We start from the raw sequence: 16,769 nt of genomic DNA on the forward strand, positions 1-16,769 counted from the left end.
GGTGGTTGAAATTATTACAGCATTTTAAAGAAATTTAGAATTCTTTAGTTTTCAGATTGCTTCATAAGCACAAAACATGCAAGGCTTGGCTTCAAATAMCAAAATGGTTTGCAGAAATGAAACTGACTTTAGCAAAGATAGTYCAGATTCAGTTGTTTCAGTCCCTTTGAAAGAATGAAGTCACAATGCAGCTTTTGGCTGTTCCCAGGCCTTTGCCCCACTGTCTGATTTATTTTGTCTTCAATTTGTAACTTCTGTCAGAGTTTTCAATTTTGGTTCTCCTCTGAMAAACTGGTTGTGGTCTGTTCCATCCCAGGGTTCTGAAGTTCTCCCTGGGCAGAATTTTAAAAGTCAACACACAGCACAGCTGGTTTCAGCAAACTCCACAGGCAAAGGATGGCAGAGCTGCCTGTAGTCTGGGGTTGCTCTCTGTTAGCTGGCTGSTAAGTCTGAATCAAAATTTCCAGGTAATTCTATATCAAACCTTATTGTCCCAAACTTGACAGGCTGCAGTGACCTGTGCTCTTTAACAGCCTTAGTACCCAGGACTCAGTGTTCTCTGTGATGGGACACAGAAGAAGCCACAGGCAGGCACTGGTTGCTCACAGAGGCCSTGGGTGGCCTGTTGTCATTGTACATTCCTGTGCATGCAAATCCAAAARCCTTGTCTGGAGTCCAATTTTAGGGGGCAAGGTGTAACAAAAAATGTGTAGCATCTGCTATTTTTATTCCAGAAGTGTGATTCAGGGAGAACATAAAAGAAGATGGTTTAAAGGGTGTTTTCTTTCTGGTTTTAGTTTTGTGGTTAGTTTTGTTAAATGATGGTGCTTCTTCAGGCTGGGTTTTGTATCTGTTCAGTCAGCAGGTATGGCTCGGGCTTCCAACTGATTGAGTAAGGGTTTACAGTAACTGAATGRAATGAGGGACAGCCCCTTGAAAGAAAGGACAAGTGGTCACCCTTAGTGTCACAAAAATAGAGAACAGTTGCAGTAGCTAAAGCCTGAGAAATTTTGCAGGATGAAGACAGGAAACTGTGACACTAAGGTGCTTACCCTTGTCTGTGCATTGTTTAGGGGAATTATGCAATCCCAGAAAATAATGCAGTTCAATGTGACAAATGGAGCTGCTTCCCATCCACCTTCTGCCTGCATTGCTTTGTTTCAGCATCATATCTTCAATAAGTATAACCTCTTTAACCTTACATTTTTCCTTTTCCACTGGATAATTTGTGTAATTTATACACATTTAATGCTTGGTGACAGTTGAAACTGGGATTCACTCAGCCAAGAAGACAATAGGGAAAGCAGAGAGCTAATTATGGATCCTCCACTGTCTGCTGCAAAAGTTGGAGAAGATCCCCAGGAACACACTGTAAGACTGATGTGGGCTGAGGGATCCTGCCCAGCTGTCTTCATCTGTTTCAGTTGAAAAGTTCTTTCTCCTAGGACTTCAAACCCACACATGATTGCTCGGGTATGTATTTATTACCTTCTACAGAGGAAAAAGCTGAAGGGAGCTTGGGAATTTCGTCAAGAAGTGAGCAACCTGCAATAGTTGTCCCAGCCCAGYTGCCATCAGCAGAGACCATTGACAGAACCACGACAATGACCTCCATCCACTAAATGCCTTCAGAAACAAGGACTGTGGTACATTCACTACCTTGGGCACCTTGATAGCTTTTGGGGACCTGTGTTTTTGACCTTGTCTKAGCAAGCACTAGAGTTAGATACTTTATGAAGAAGTGAAAATGGAAATTTTCATTTKATTTCAAGTGCTGAAGCTTTTCAGTGGAACACCAAAAAGTACAAAGCTTGTGAGAAAATTTCTAAAGTTGTTAGAAGTAGTATACTCCAAAACTTCTACTTAAATTCCACCCACACACTTCAGAAGTGCTAAAAAATTTCATCAGATCCTCATGGATCTGCAGTCCTTGCTCATTCACCAGCTCATCTGACTTGCACCCTGTAGCTGAATTTAATACCAGTCCTTCATATTCTGTCATGGAACTGTACTGTTGTTTGCTTCTTRTTGATGTAAATCTCATTTATTACAACACACAGAAATGCTGAAAGGGTTTATTGCTCAGCMAGTTTCTCTTAGTGGTACAAGATGAATCATTATATGCTGAATTGGCAAAATCTTTTTTGAAGGCTGGAGTTTGAATCGTTCATTTAGTGTGAAGGACTATCCCAAGTATACGGTCTTGGTGCTTTCTATAATTGTTCTTCCTGGCTYCTATCTAACCATATTGGTTGGATATTTGGCAATTAACATGCTTTTTATGTGAACCATGAGGTGTGCTGGAGCACAGTGGATTGGGGTCTTTGAGCAGGATCTGAGACAATTTTTGTTTTTATGAYCTGTATCTTTATCACATGTGCAGAGTGCCAGTTCAAAAGACTTCCACAGGTCCTTTACCTTCCAGAGCTTCCAATGAATTTTTCTTTAGGATGCAAAACTTTAACAAGCAACTTCAGATAAAAATCTGGCAGCCAATTACACCTACTGAGAACTCCTTTCAATACTCCCTTCCTCCAAAAGACTCTCCTAATTTGCAGGTGCMCTAGTTCTGCCATGGGAGCAGGGCCTACCTGTGAACACAACCAGTATTTGGGTTGCCAGAATGAAGCCTGGATGGCATCACAGAGAGGAAAACTCTTGCAGGGACAGAAAAGATCAGCACTGGCAGTTACAAAAGTGAGAATCATTTTAGGATTAACCCAAACTGACCTCACATTCCACACAAAGAACACATTAAGCATTTAAACCAAGAATGCATTGTGCTTCTKGAGTTGTTTCCATGACACCCTGCATAGGAAAAAGTGAGATGGCCTCTCCCAAAATTGGAAACTTTCAGTGTTCCCATTTTTTTTATGATGTTTAATAAGAATGGAATTGTGATGCAGTGTGAGTAATGAACACACAGACCCTCTTAAGTTAATACCATGCTTAGAGWAATGGAATTTATTGTAGTATGTACTGGCATTCTTCAGTTGCACTGGAGGAACAGAGGGAATTTTATTAGGATTGACAGCACGGTAATTTTGKKTTTTTTTTCTTTTTTAAACTCAGATTTGTTTGGATGTCTGATTTTCAGCCAGGATCACAAGCTAGGAGTAATRCATACTCAGTTGTTGCTACATTGTAATTCCTTGTTTCCTTCCATGAATCATCTCTTTCAAAAATTCTGAAACCCTCTTTCCCAGAAGTCTCTGAATTCCAAGATTTTCACCCGAAGTCTYAAATGTAAAAGGTAACTGTAGCAAAAGTGACATGAATTAGCAAATTTAACCATCAGGACCAAGCCAAAAGTAAAATGAGACAAGAAAGCCTCCATCATCTCTCACCTTGAAGGAGACAGGGACTATTCACCTTCCATTCYCTCCAACATTATTCAAGTTATGTGATTTATAACTGCACTTACACGGTGCTATTCTACCCAAAATTTGTATGATTTTTTTCTGAGTGAGGAAGTTCTGGGCACGCAGCAGCATCTTMTGCCCATGTTCCCTGGATTCCTTCCTTTGCCTCTTGTCTCATGCTTAGTTCCCTGGTAGAGACCCTCTCACTCAGCTTTATCCAGCAGAACTCCCTTGCCAGCCCACAAGTTCCCACCTCTCATTAAAGTTCATTACTTTMTTGACCCTCCATGTCACAGGATCCCTCTTTTCCTCAGCCACACACTTGCTTCTCTCCCTTTGTGCTCCTGGGCAGCTCAATTTCTTCCAAGCCCCAGGTGTCTCACTCAAATTGGAGTGCATTTCTGGGTGGCTTGTATTTTGGAAAGTAGCTGTTTCTCCCAACTGTGATTCCAGTCTATGATCCCATTTTTATGAAATGCTCCTGAAACTTYTTAGCAAAAGATTTGATCTAAAAATAAGACAGAGTCTCTAACAAAATACAACTGAAATATGATCAGGTTGCTTTAAAATGCTTTCAAAATAATTTATCTGTAATTTCTTAGCTCTTAGATTCACTTCTTCAGTGAAATATAAAAAGCTTCCCTGCATGAGAGCCAAAAGCCAATTTTAAAATGCCACCTAGACTTCCTAGCTAACAGACGACTTGAAGAGAACTTTTTTCAAAACCTGGAAACTTTTTTTTTTTTTTTTTCAAATCTAAAAGAAGAAAAGTTCCTGCCAGCCTTTCTCATCAGTAGAATTGCCAGTAGAATTCACCAGATTTGTGGTTTCCATTTAAGCTGGTGGSTATTGCAAGAATTTTGTGTCTTTGAAAACTAACTGCCTGTTCCTGAAATGCCTATATTTGTGTRTAAATACCTGTGTTAAGGCACTCTAGTTAGAAAATATGAGCCTTAAGCAATATGACGAGATGACCAGTTTCCTAGTTCCTCCTTGTGCCTTGGCACAGGAAAGGAAAACACTTCCTCTTCCTTCTGAGGGCCCCAGACTTCCTGTGCCATCTATTTATATAAATGTTGTAATGAACCCCAAGTTAACCACTTCCTCTCCTGGCTYAGCATAGGCTTTTCACTTTTTACCTCATGTCTTTATAATCCACTTACAACTTCTCTTAAAGTCATGGTCAGAGCTGCTCACCAAACCTGTGTTTGGAGTGTTTTTGGCAAGGAGTTCTCTTGGCCAGATGGCATTACTTGGATACAAAGGAAGACTAGGTTATCASAGCCATTAAAATAAAAACCTGTTGAAAAATTCAGATGGTTGAATTTGGAAAAGGGATCACAAGAATTAACTGAAGACAGTGATTAAAGGCATTAGTTGTACCTGTTCTCATGAAAAGAACAGCCTGGAAGCCAGTTCAGCAAGATGAAAAGAGCAGGTTTTAGCTACTTGCCTTCAACCATTGTGCTGTGAGCATACAGAAGACTGCAGGGAATTGAAAACTGGAAGGTAATGAAGAACAGAGGGCAGGCTCTGGGATGGAAGACACCAAGACATCTTGTGGGAAAGAAGGTTCACAGCCAAAAGGGATGGAGTCAGAAGTGGAAAGTGTGAAAGTCCTGGTCTGAGATGCAGCTGAAATGGCAGGGCTGGTTGTGGCAGGCGTGGTCACGTTCAGCTTTACACATCCTCTCCACGGTCTCTGCGTTGGGATGAAGGGCACCATCTGGATAAAGGCAGCTGGCAGCTTTCCATAGCCACAGAATTGGGGCCGGCAGGAGGCCTTGCAGGTGTCTGAGCCCAGCATTGCCCTGTTTTTGGGCTGAGGCAGGATCAGACACTCATTATCTGTCTGTGAGGAACGCCTGGGTACACAGTACTGCTGTCCCTTGGGAACTGTGCCAAACAAGTACCTCTGGTTGCCATCTTCTTTACAAGAAAACTTAAAACTTGTAAGCTGCTGTGATATCTCCAGGCTGTCCCTTTGCCAGACCATACCAATCCCTTTCATCTGAGTTTYCTCTGCAAACCCCATCTTCCAGCTCTTCAGTCTTCCTTGGAATTTTTCCTTGGGACTTTTTATGGTACTTTTACATGTTCCATCAGAATTGCTGCCCCAAGCTGCCCACAGCAGTCCAGCTAAAGCCTTATAGAACTAAATACAGCAGGAGAGTTTCTTCTTGCACCTCATATGACATTCACATCAGTATCTCTTGGAGAGACATATGCTTTTGTTGCAACCTCCCGCTATAAAATKGTTCATCAGTCTATGATTCACTGTTGTCCTGATTCCTGTGTACAACACTGCTGTTTYGTGGGCTGTTCCCTAAGTTGTGCATGTTCATGAGGTGTTTCCTTTCTGTATGTTGTGGCTGCTGTCTGCACAAAGCCAAGGTACCTGTGGGGATGCTGGAAGAATCCCCATGGAAGGAGAGCCTGCCCTCCACACTTCTCTGGTGTCCCGTGAGTTCTGTGAGCGCATTTCTGGGAATGTGGTGTGTTGCCATGGAGATGACACTTGACATCCACATTTATAACGACTTAAAACAATTCACTTCACAATTAAAACAAGATCTATCCTGCAATAACCCCCAGGAAAAACAGTTTCCTACTTAATGCAGGCATGGGGGCAGGAAGTGGATTTCATTGTCAGCTCTGCTGGGGTGGCTCCAGCTTGCTCTGTGCTGCCCTGTCCAGCTCCGGTTTGTTCACAGTGCCCCATTCTGCCTCTGCTTCCTGCCCCAAAATCCAGAACAAGCTTGTGTAAAGTTTAGGCTGCATTTTGCCGCGGTCCTGTCATCCAGTGCAGTTGTTGTTTATCAGTAGTTTACCACCAATCCAGTTTCAAGTAAAGCTCTCTGCAGCCACTGACTCAGTAGCAGTACTTCACTACCCACCACCACCTTTCCTTCTCCACCTATAAACCTTTGCCACAAGTTCAAGTTTGAAGAAAGCAGATGTCCCAGATTTATGCTGCTTTCCTCGCTTGCTGGCTGAGACCAACTCTCGGGTAGGTCATCCAGCAACCTGTGCACTCACAGCAACATTACTGAAYCAGACTTTCTGTGTTCAACTGATGCTACTCAGGCATCATCCCTGCAGACCAGGGCAGTACTGGCTGGGAGTACACCACAGCCTGGGCCACGGTCCTGTTGCTCTGTGGCAGGGAGCAAGATGATGAGGTGTTTGCTTTGGAGGGGCTCGCATGGCACAGGCAGTATCTGAGCACCTTGAAYTTGTGTGCCAAACAATTTGACTGTTGTGTGTCATACAGGCTTTGTTCTCATCCCTTCCCTAAGGGGAGAAGCAAGTGCAACAAGTTCTTGTTTTTACTGTTCCCTCTCCCATTTGAAACAATGTGCAGTGTTCTCTGTGCCTCCRTGCAGAGAAAGACAGCACAAAGCAGGGTGTCCTTCTTCCTTGTGGAGAGTGAAGATGTTTGGGGGGTGTTTAAACGTGGAGGAGCTCATTACATGGCACAGACAAAAGGCAAAGAGGGCTGCTGGGCACAGCTTTGTGTTGGAGGGGCATAGCCCTTCCCACACGCTTCCTCTGTTGAGGTCCTTGCAAATAATTACAAAACAAAAGAAAAGAATGAGAATAACCCAGCAATTTTGCTCTCAGATTCTCATGATAGCAGAGCTGATGTGTAGCAAGGCGGTGCCACAGCTTTTGTGGTGTGGTGAAAGATCCCCAAGCTCCCCCACCATGAGYGTGTGCTGAGCAGGTTTGAGGCTGCCCATCATTCCCTCTGTGCTTGGCCATGGCTGGTCACAGCTTCCGACCCTGCTGCTTCCTCATTTTCTTATTTCAGCTCTCACTATATCTGTGCAGCTGCTTGGGCTAAATGTTCAGTTCTCTGCTGAATTCTATCTTAAAATATCAAATGTTTTTTATTTTACTGTGTGTCATGGGCAGTTGGTCCTTTCTCTCCTGACTGGACTTGGAGAAGATGGGCTGTCAGAGGAGTTGGCACTGCTGGGATGGAGGCTGCTTCTCTTTGGGAATGAGCATCTGGATTCAGATGCATGCACAGCCTAGTTCCTCAACGTGGTGACAAATTCCAGTTATCCTTGAGGGAGGAGAAGGGAGGGCTTCATCAAGGAAGGTGGCTGGGGGCAGTGGGCCAAGCTAACAGAGTAGAAAGGGTGTGTAGCAGCAGAGTCTCTCTGCTCATGTGTGTACCCAGCCAGGCTGCACGAGAGCTAGGCCTTATGGCCATGCAGGGGAATTTGGACTGGACCACAGGCTTCAGACCACTGGTGAAATGCAGTGAGTTAGAGGAAGGAGGCCTATTGCAAAATACTCCTTCTTGTGCTTACCACAGAGACTGGTGTGGTTTCAGAGACTGAACAATCCTGTGCAGCAAAAAGTGCTAATCAGCCTTTCCTCCACTTCTATCAAGGCTCTGTTTGGCCTTGAAAGGGCTGTTCAGGGCAATCCGTTTTCCTGCAGGTGCCCTGGGAGAGCAGGAACTGAGGGGCAGAACAAGGCTGAGAAGGTAGTGTTTGGGCATTGAGGGTGGCAGGGATGCTGTGCAGGAGTGGGATAGGAGGCTTCAGGCACAGTCAGGGGAGATCTGGGGAAGAAGGCAGGTAGTGAAGAGACAAAGGAAAGTGAAGGAGGAGTTTGAAGATGGCTTTGGAAAAAGGAGGAGCAGAGTAGGCTGCAGTAATTCAAGAGGTGAGAGAGAGCACTCTCACCTCTASAAACATTAGAGACTGGGAGGACCCAGACACCATATGCATTAATTGCTGTAAATGAAAAGTCATTGCAAACATGCTGAGTCTGCTGCTCTAGCAGAGCAGGATTTGGCCTATGCTGGGTAGAATCATGAGAAGTTTTAACTAGTGATTTGTTTCAACACCTCTGGACCCACAAAAATATAATCCAATGTTTGCCCAAACATCACCTTCATCACCTGAATACAATGCTTTCCAGTGTATGAGAATAATAAATCTTGTTAAATGCAGGAGCATTTATGTGGGAGACAGAAAAAGAGGCTGTACAGGCAGAGCACTCAGAAACATCACCCACGTTTGTTGTGAAAATGTGTTTTGCTGAGCTTTCAAAGACAGGCAGCTGTAGCTAAAAATGAAAGGTATTTTGGATGGCAGGCCTGAGGGCACTGACAACTTCAAATGCACTTCACTATTGAAAACATTGTCCTAATTTCTGACCCGAGATTTTAGACCCACTGAAGACATTTTTTCTGTGCTTGCCGTGGTTTTTGCTCACATCTCACCTGTTTAATTTCTTGGATTTGATACATTTGCCTTTCAAACAAAAAAAAAATTCACAGAAAATAAGTCACTGAGCAAAGACAAATGGCAACTAAATAAGCTTGTTCAAACAACTATTGAAACTTTGTAGTGTTACTTTTTACAGGTAATAATTGCAAAATAAATTTAAATACCCTGCCCATTATTCAGAGGCAGAATGTCTGTGTAACAAGTTATGCCAAATCGGAGGCACAGTTTCAATTTCTTACAGCTAACCATGTTTCCTATGCAAAATCTAGYTTTATGCATGCAAAACAGTGCCAGACAAGCCTGCCATTGGGGTGATCAGGTCTTCCTTCAGATTGCCCAATTGTGAACAGTTCCCAGTATTGCTCTTTTAAGTCAAGAACAGCCTTGTGATGATGGAAAACAATTGTTCTCCACCATTCTGCCCCCACTTTCTGATCTCTTATGCAAATGTAGACATGCCCTTTTTGGGTTGGTTTCTGGGGAAAARCCTTTAATCCAGAAGGAGAACCCGGCCAGGAAGAAGGTGCCCCAAGGAGTGGGATCAGAGCTTTGGCTATGTGTTGCTGTAGCCTTGGGATTTGATGCTACTTCATTGCAGTTTTGGAGTGRCACAGAGTCCTTTCCCTTGGTCAGAAGGTCTGTACTGAGCCACGAGAGGTCGTGTCTGTAGTAGGGTCTGTGGTTGAAGAAATGGGGCAGAGCTGCAGGGACTGCAGCTGTTCCTGCCAGCACAGTTGCTGTTTGTGCCAATGCATGGATCTACTTGCACTGAAGCTTTGCCTCTGAAGACTTTATCCTTGTGTTTGGGCTCTGTGGTTACCCATTGCTGAGATTAATGGTCAGCGTGTGCTTGAGATGGGTTTGGTCACAGTTAGAATTCATTTGGCACACACAGTGTCACACTGGGTGCATTTGCATTCCTCAGCGCTCTCTAAACCTCCATCCCAGCATTTCTGCRTGGGGCAGTACCTCCTTTCCTTTGAACCCAGTTTTGAGCCTTTGCATCTTGGAAGGGATGCTGACGTCTGGATTTAGCCATGTTTAACTTGCTATTTCACAGAAAAATTCTTCCTGGATACAACAAAATATAACACAGTCTAGGGGCTTTGTACTCAGTACAAGACAAAATGCAAAGATTAATCCAGGATAATGATTTTTCCTTTGCTATGAAGCCAAGCAACCTGAAGCCAGTGAGAGAGCTCTTCCATTTGGCTTCTTTGAGGTAGACCTTTTTGCTGACTCTGGCTGGAATGTGTGAGTATGTCTGTTTCTGTTTGTGCTGCAGGAGTTGTTCTGCCCAGAGCCTATGGTCAGATGGGCAGTGAGAGCAGGGCTGGCTCTCTCTGGGTAGCAGCAGTGGCTTTTTTCTCTCTCCATGACTTTGTTTCTTCCTTCTGTGAGGGTCAGTGTTTCTGGGTAGAAAATCCCAGACGATGACTGCCTCTGTGTTTTGTTTCAGGCATCAGAGGGCGTTCCTGTGAAGTATTTTCAGAACTTGGAGGAACTGATAGAATATTACAAAAAGGAGTACATGGGTCTGGTATGGCACCTCAAATATCCAGTGCCACGGGAAGAGGAAGAGGCTGCTGATGAGCTGGAGGATGATGCTGGTAAGGAACCCATGATGTGACTTGGCGATGCAGACCCTTGACTCGTACCTCTTGACTGGAGATACGCAGTGCAGGCAAGATATTAAAATATGTTGTGCCATAAAATGGAGTAGAACATAGAGAGGCCTGAGCTGGCAAGGTCCTGAGGCAGTGAACCCTCATTTCTTCCATGTTACTGCACCTGAAGCATCAGCTTAGCTCACCTGAGGGAATATACTGAGACCCTTTGTGGAAGTGTACTGCATCTGGTGTGGGGGTGGTTTATCTGTGGTCCTTATCTGGACTCCAACTGTTCATATCCAGCTGTCTCCCAAACCCTTGGATGGAACCCAGTGTATATCTAACAGGAGCTGGAAGATTTTGGTATGCAGGTCTTGCAAAGAAACAGAACAAAAGTTTTCAAAGCTGCCCAGGAAAGATGTTCCTGGGTTTTGGCCAGTTGCCTTGAATCTCCAGCTTCCAGGGTAGGGGAGGGATCTACAGCAAAAATAATATATRGAGAGGCAAGCAGCAGCGAATGAAGTTCTAGGCGAGACTAGGAGCCTTCATATGAAGAGAGATTAGCACCAGGTCTGGGCTGCTCACACAGAGAATTTAATTTTGTTAAGGCCCTTTGTGCCATCAAGCCTGAGCCATKTAGGGCCTACAGATGTGGAAGATGAGCACCCTGCAGGTGAACCACTCATGGCTCAGTCCTGTGGTGGCTCTGAATCACAGCACCTGCCCAGGAGAAGTGAGTCAGTCCTCAGGACCTTTTTGTAGTGCATATTCCACCGTCAGGAAATAACCTAACAAAATCTCACAACTCAATCAGCTACATGTAACGTGCAACAAAGTGTTGGAGCAATTGGTATGAAAAGAAGGGTTAGGATCAATGGARATGAACCCACTCTTCTYYCARGAGAGGGAGATACACTGAGCAGCAGGATGGCACAGCAGGAAAACACTTTTTCCTTCCAGCTCAGTGCCCACAATACAAGGTAGGATATTCAGCCCCTATGCACTGGGTCTATTTTCTCCATCTCTGTTGCTTGCTTTAGCTGTTCACTTCTTCCCCATGGCAGGGGCAGGGCTGTGCTCTGCCTGCATGTGAGATCCAAGCCTGACAGTTCATCCTGCTGTTCTCATAGCACTACCCTCCCTGCAATCCCAGCTGGGCCAGTGCTGAGCCCTGAGCTTCCCAGCTCCGACACCCCTTCACAGACCCTTCAGAAGGGATGGCATCTGCAGGGGCTGCCCCTGAGGGATGTGCTCTGCCCTGCCTGGGGTGTGGGACAGGAGGTCCAATTTCTGTGCTGGAATGACTGTGCCTTTCCTTTCCTCCTTGCCAGACCCCCTGGTACCCACACCTCCTCTCCTGCCCCCACGCAACATCCTCATGGCACTGCCAAGCGGTGAGACAAAAGAGGTTTCTTCTCTCCCCGAAAATGCCCGGGTGGCAGATGTGAATAAACTGTCCCTTTCTGAGACACTGCTCCAACGACTGCAGCACCAGGACACAAGCAGGTAAGGAAGGGCAAGTGACAGGGCTGCAGAACCYGCCTTCAGCCCASGTCTGTGCTTGCTGTGTCCTATGTMTGGGACAGCTGAGGACCTATTTGTTTCAACAAAATTACTTCTCATTTACACTACCAAATGAAGAACAGARTCAGATCAGCAATTGATTGGTCTTTAAAGTTCAGCTGTTGTTTAGAGAAAATACATTTCTGAATTATTAAAATCACATGTGTACTTTCTCCACTGAGGTATAGTTTTCTAATATAAAGGATGAGTAATATCTGAGAGAACTTTATTTATTAGCCATGTGCCTAAACAGTGGGAATTTCCAAAAAATAAAAAAGCTGTTGGATATTTGGGAGTAGAGGTAAAGCAGGCCTTTGACCTGTTTGTTTCCTTCACAGTGTCTCTGATGAGCATCTTAAACTCATCCAGGACTACCTGCGAGTCCACATCATCAGTGACTTTGAGATCGTGCAGACTGGCTCAATCAATCTTCCTCAACTGAAGAAATTACTTACAGCTCTTTGCAAGGGACTCTTCAGGTAACTGGAAGCTGATTTTCAGAGTATAAKGCTGTAACACTGTAGTCTTAACAAAGGTTCCACGCGCATGCAGAATCCTCATTTCTGTCATGGGAAATTGGCTTGCTCTCAAAAACTGTATATTTAGATCTCTGAACCTGTGATTCTGGTCCAAAGATATGCAATCTATATAGAAGACACAGCTYGGATAGTGAAGTTTCCTTGTAGGTGGTTTCAGTCAGCACAGTATTATATTTTATGCTTTATTTAGAAAGAAACAAAATAAAAAATGCACTAACCAATTAACTGCATAATTTGTTAATGCATAAATGACACCCACAGGATTGTCAAGCACAAGGCATTTTTGGAAAAAAAAAGCATATATTGGTGTATAACTAGATTTTTAAACACCGGTCTTCCTTCATACTAATGCACTGTGAACTTGGAGTGATTCCACTGATGTCARTGAAGTCCAGCTCAAATGAAAAAAGGAACAAGCCTAGACTCTTGACTCTACAAATTTTAGCTTTCCTATTTATAGGCTTTCCATGTCCCAAATAGAAAAAYTCTGATAGGGAACTAGAATCTTGCAGAGCTCCCTCCCTCCTGGAAGGATGTTATTTGCCCCTTGCTGATGGTAAGCAAACAGGATCAGCCTGCAGCCTCAGAGCACTCTGTGGCAGAGAGCACCTATTTGCACCCTTCTCTCCATGGTTTGCCATGCCCTTCTCTCTGGTGTATGTAGAGGTGAGGCTGCTCATGCTCCTGGCCCAATCCTGTTCTCCTAGAAGCCAGCTGTCCACAGACTAGCCCCTGGGAGGACTGAGACAGATTGKGCCAAGAGCTGTCCTTCTGCACCTTCTGCCTGAGTGTTTAGCTTTTCTATGCCCACRGGAGGGGAGACCCAGCTAAGAATAAACCTGAACAGTGGGAACTCAAATTGAATGAAATCATAAGTGAGAGTCTTGTGTTACTAAAATACCTCCAGTGCTGCTGTTGTGATGATGTTTGGCTTGTCCATTTCCAGCTTCTTATTCTACCTCAGCTAATTTGGGTTTCGCAACCCTACTCTTCATAAACATGTGGAGAGAAGAGAGAAAGGAGATGCAACAGGGCCATAATTCTCTTAATTGCCAGGACATCTTTAACATTTCCAGATTTTCTGCAGGATTTTTGGCGACTGGACTTTGCAAAGTGACATCCTAGAGAGAGCTGGGTGAATTTTGCTTCTGGTGGAAGCCTGCTGAGTGTAGGGACAGTGCTCCACCACCAATACAACAAAGGACAAGGACCTGCCCTCTGTCCTTCTGGTAGCTGCACACAGCCATAGCAATATATGTACTCATGCAGTTCTTCCCTCTTCCCCAGCATTTTCCCCCAATACCTGCATTATTTTGGTTTGTTGGAGCTGCCTTCTCAATTTTTTTGTGAAGATTCAGAACTGCAAGCTGTGGCTGCTTTCAGTCCCTGTCAGGAATCACTGAGGAACCTCTCCATCTCTATTCACATTATCTAATGGATCTTTACCRTCCAACCAAACTATTTGTTTACCTTCAGCTGGCTAATAATCAGATGCTTGGATATCCTTCTGTTTTAGTTTTTATCTTGGAGTTCATCTAGGGTTTAAGCTTACTTCCCTTAGGTGTCTTCTGAAYTMAAAATTTGTCAGTGGCATTCCCTAAATTTAGTTTTTATTTCTCYGAGTTTCCTTCAGCTGTGCAAGGARTTCCAGTTGAAAGTACAGGTAATTCCTAGGTTGTTTCTCGGTGTCTTCTTTAAAAATCTAATTCCATTATTTTCACACTATTTGAGAACAGGTTAAAAAGCAAACAAAAACTGAGAAAAAAATGTTAATTGGCACAGCAGAGCTCTTGCAGCAGAGCTGAAGCTCCTTTGAATTTCCTAGCAGCATTGAGGGTTATGAGTGTGCAGCCCAGACTGGTTGTGGCTGGGCTGACTGCACTGACTTGCTGTGAATGTGAGGGTTTTATGATTTGTGCTCTGGCTTCTTCCCACCTCACAAAGCCCAGCTTTGCCATCACTCAGGGTCACACTCAGACACTTTGCTGCCACTGAGAGAAAGGAGCAACCAGTGCCCTTTGGCTGCCTTAGCCCCGGGCTGTGATTCTGGGGTGTGGGTGACTGCCAACCTCAGCAAGGCAGAGGGGAAAGTACTGGAGCTGCTCAGTGGTCAGGAGGAAAAAAGAGCTTATAGTGAGCAGTGGGGCTGGGAGAGCAGCTGGACCAGCCATTATGAACAGTCTGTGCCTTTGGCAGTTTGGGTATTGTCCACTGACAGGAGCAGGATGCACAGCTGCCCAAGGAGCTCAAGCCCAGCTGGGCTACAGCAACCCAGAGTGCAAAGTTTGTGAACTCTTCTCCCTTGCCCTTTGTCCCTGATTAATTCAGAAGGGACCATACTCCAGTGTACYTCAGAGACTGGGAAAACAGGTTTTAACTCTGCTGCTGCTACTACTGCTACTACCTTCTAGGSCTAACAGTGGCCAAGGGGGTCAGGACAGCCATGGCACATCTCCATATCAGWGCCTGGGGAGCAAGGAACAGTCACCCTCGGCAGAGGCCACTCCCTCTGACAGATCCTATACTGGAAATGAAACAAAACCGAGACCTTAAAGGCTGATGGGTATTTTTGTGAGGCATTCTGTGCTAAAGAAATTGCCATACAAGAGTTTTCTTGGCYGAGGGAATCATCTAGCACCTGGAAAGCTGACTCAGAGAGAGTGAGGACTACCAGTGCATGGGGATTTGTTCATCTTCAAGCAAAAAACACCAATAGTGGCCTATTCAACCTGCCACYGTCTGAAGCCATCATTTGGTCATCAATTGCATGTTCTCGTTTATCCTCCCCCAATGGATAATTTGCACATAGAGCTTTTAAGGCAGTCTTTCAAGCACTTGTGATACCAACACTTGTGCAACTTCATGTTGCATATTGCACAGGCTTCTGACACTTCAATGAAGATCGCTGAAGAYATTTATACTGTCAAGACAAGAAAACAGAAGAAGTTACAAGTGTAATTAAAACCACCCTGTGGTTTTGCTGAGCTTGAACGCCCACAGCAGCTCTTCCTCCTCCTCACACATAGCTTACACAGTTGCACTGTAAACAGCRGGCAGTTTTCCCATGAGAAATCACTCCTGAGTTGCCTCAAACAGCTGCTGATGTGTTTTCAAGAGATGGCCTGCACATCACAGTMAATATCCCTTAACTCTTCTCAAACTAAACTTCACCCAATGTTCCTGCAATTGTTTGAAGCCTCCTGGGGTCTGATTCCATTGCCGCAGAAATCAATGCGAGTCTTGGTTTTGGGGTCAGAGCTGTTTGCAGTGACACTGATCCTAGGTGATCTAAAGCTGCACGGTGACATTAGAGGAATAAAATTAGCAGAACCAGATTCCTGAAAGTGCCTTGTACTCCTGTGCGTTCCACAGCAAATCTTGCTTACTGAAATGTCAAAGATGAATGCTTAATTTAAGCAATTACTCATCCATGCACTAGGCAAATATCTAATGTTCAGGCAGGCATGCTTTTGCTTTGGAGCACTTTCCCCAACAAAGAGGGAATAAAGCCCAGTCTATTCACACTTAGGAAAATGAAGGAAGTCATTAATATCCACCATTGACTAGACACAGTGCAAGCATCCTAGTGCTGCTTGCCACCATCACCTTCCTTTTGACCTGTGCTCCCTGGCTGCTCTTTCCATGATAAGTCTTTATCAGCACAGCCAAATTCATGCAGCAGTGTTTTGACATATGAGCATCCTGTGGAATCGCGTTTCCCACAAACAATTCTGTCCAGGAGACCAAAGTCTGCCTCTCCCTCCCCCCGCTGTGCCCAGCCCCTCTTTGTCTTGTGAGATGAAATATCTAAGAATTAGTTTTGTCTTCGCACAGTCCCCATCATTGTCCCCAACAGTCTCAGCAKCTGCATAGGCCCTGTACAGAACCAAGCTGCTCCCGTGGGTGCAGCATTCAGAGCCCCTGCACTGTGCTGTGAGGCATTTGAGTGCACTTGGATCTACGAGCTGGCATAGTTGGGTTGATGCTGCTTGTACATCATATCCTCAGTTTTGGCCCAGGCTGGGATACCTTTCTGGGGACATTTAGGAAGTTAGAACCTCCAAAGCAAAACCTGAGGAACAGCCAGTGTGGCCATGTTCCAGCTTTGCAAGGCAAAGTCAGCCACCTGACTCACACTGCCCTGTTGGCAGTGTCACCAAGCAGCTGGGATTTGCTCCCCTCCCCTTTCCCACAGCTCGGTGGGCACGGGGTGAGGGCAGGACCAGTGTGGATATGTGCCCAGGGCACACATGTCCCCGTCGTCTGCCCTATGTGTGTCTGTCTGAATGCCATCAGACCCAGGGGCCTGGCCACAGCCTTAGGCTCCTGCCGTGTCTTTTTTCCCAGTGAGGCCTCGAGGACTCTCCCATCTCTAGAGTCCATCCAGAAGGTGTTTGAGCAGCAGCTGCACCCCGGTGCCCATCAGCGCTCCCAGGTAAGGGG

General features: G+C 45.0%; 1 protein-coding gene across 2 annotated transcripts in view; it reads left to right on the forward strand.

Moving 5' to 3' along the window:
* INPP5D (inositol polyphosphate-5-phosphatase D) overlaps positions 1-16,769 on the forward strand; it is a 54,966-nt gene that overhangs the window by 15,585 nt on the left and 22,612 nt on the right. For both annotated transcript variants that reach the window (XM_057382348.1, XM_057382347.1), the window contains exons 3-6: positions 10,074-10,224; positions 11,556-11,730; positions 12,126-12,266; positions 16,674-16,761. In XM_057382348.1, coding sequence (XP_057238331.1) covers positions 10,074-10,224; positions 11,556-11,730; positions 12,126-12,266; positions 16,674-16,761 — 555 coding nt within the window. The remainder of the gene's footprint in view (positions 1-10,073; positions 10,225-11,555; positions 11,731-12,125; positions 12,267-16,673; positions 16,762-16,769) is intronic.

This window comes from Malurus melanocephalus, unplaced genomic scaffold, assembly GCF_030028575.1.
Source record: "Malurus melanocephalus ecotype Western Australia unplaced genomic scaffold, MMel_1.1 scaffold_566, whole genome shotgun sequence".
NCBI lineage: Eukaryota > Metazoa > Chordata > Aves > Passeriformes > Maluridae > Malurus > Malurus melanocephalus.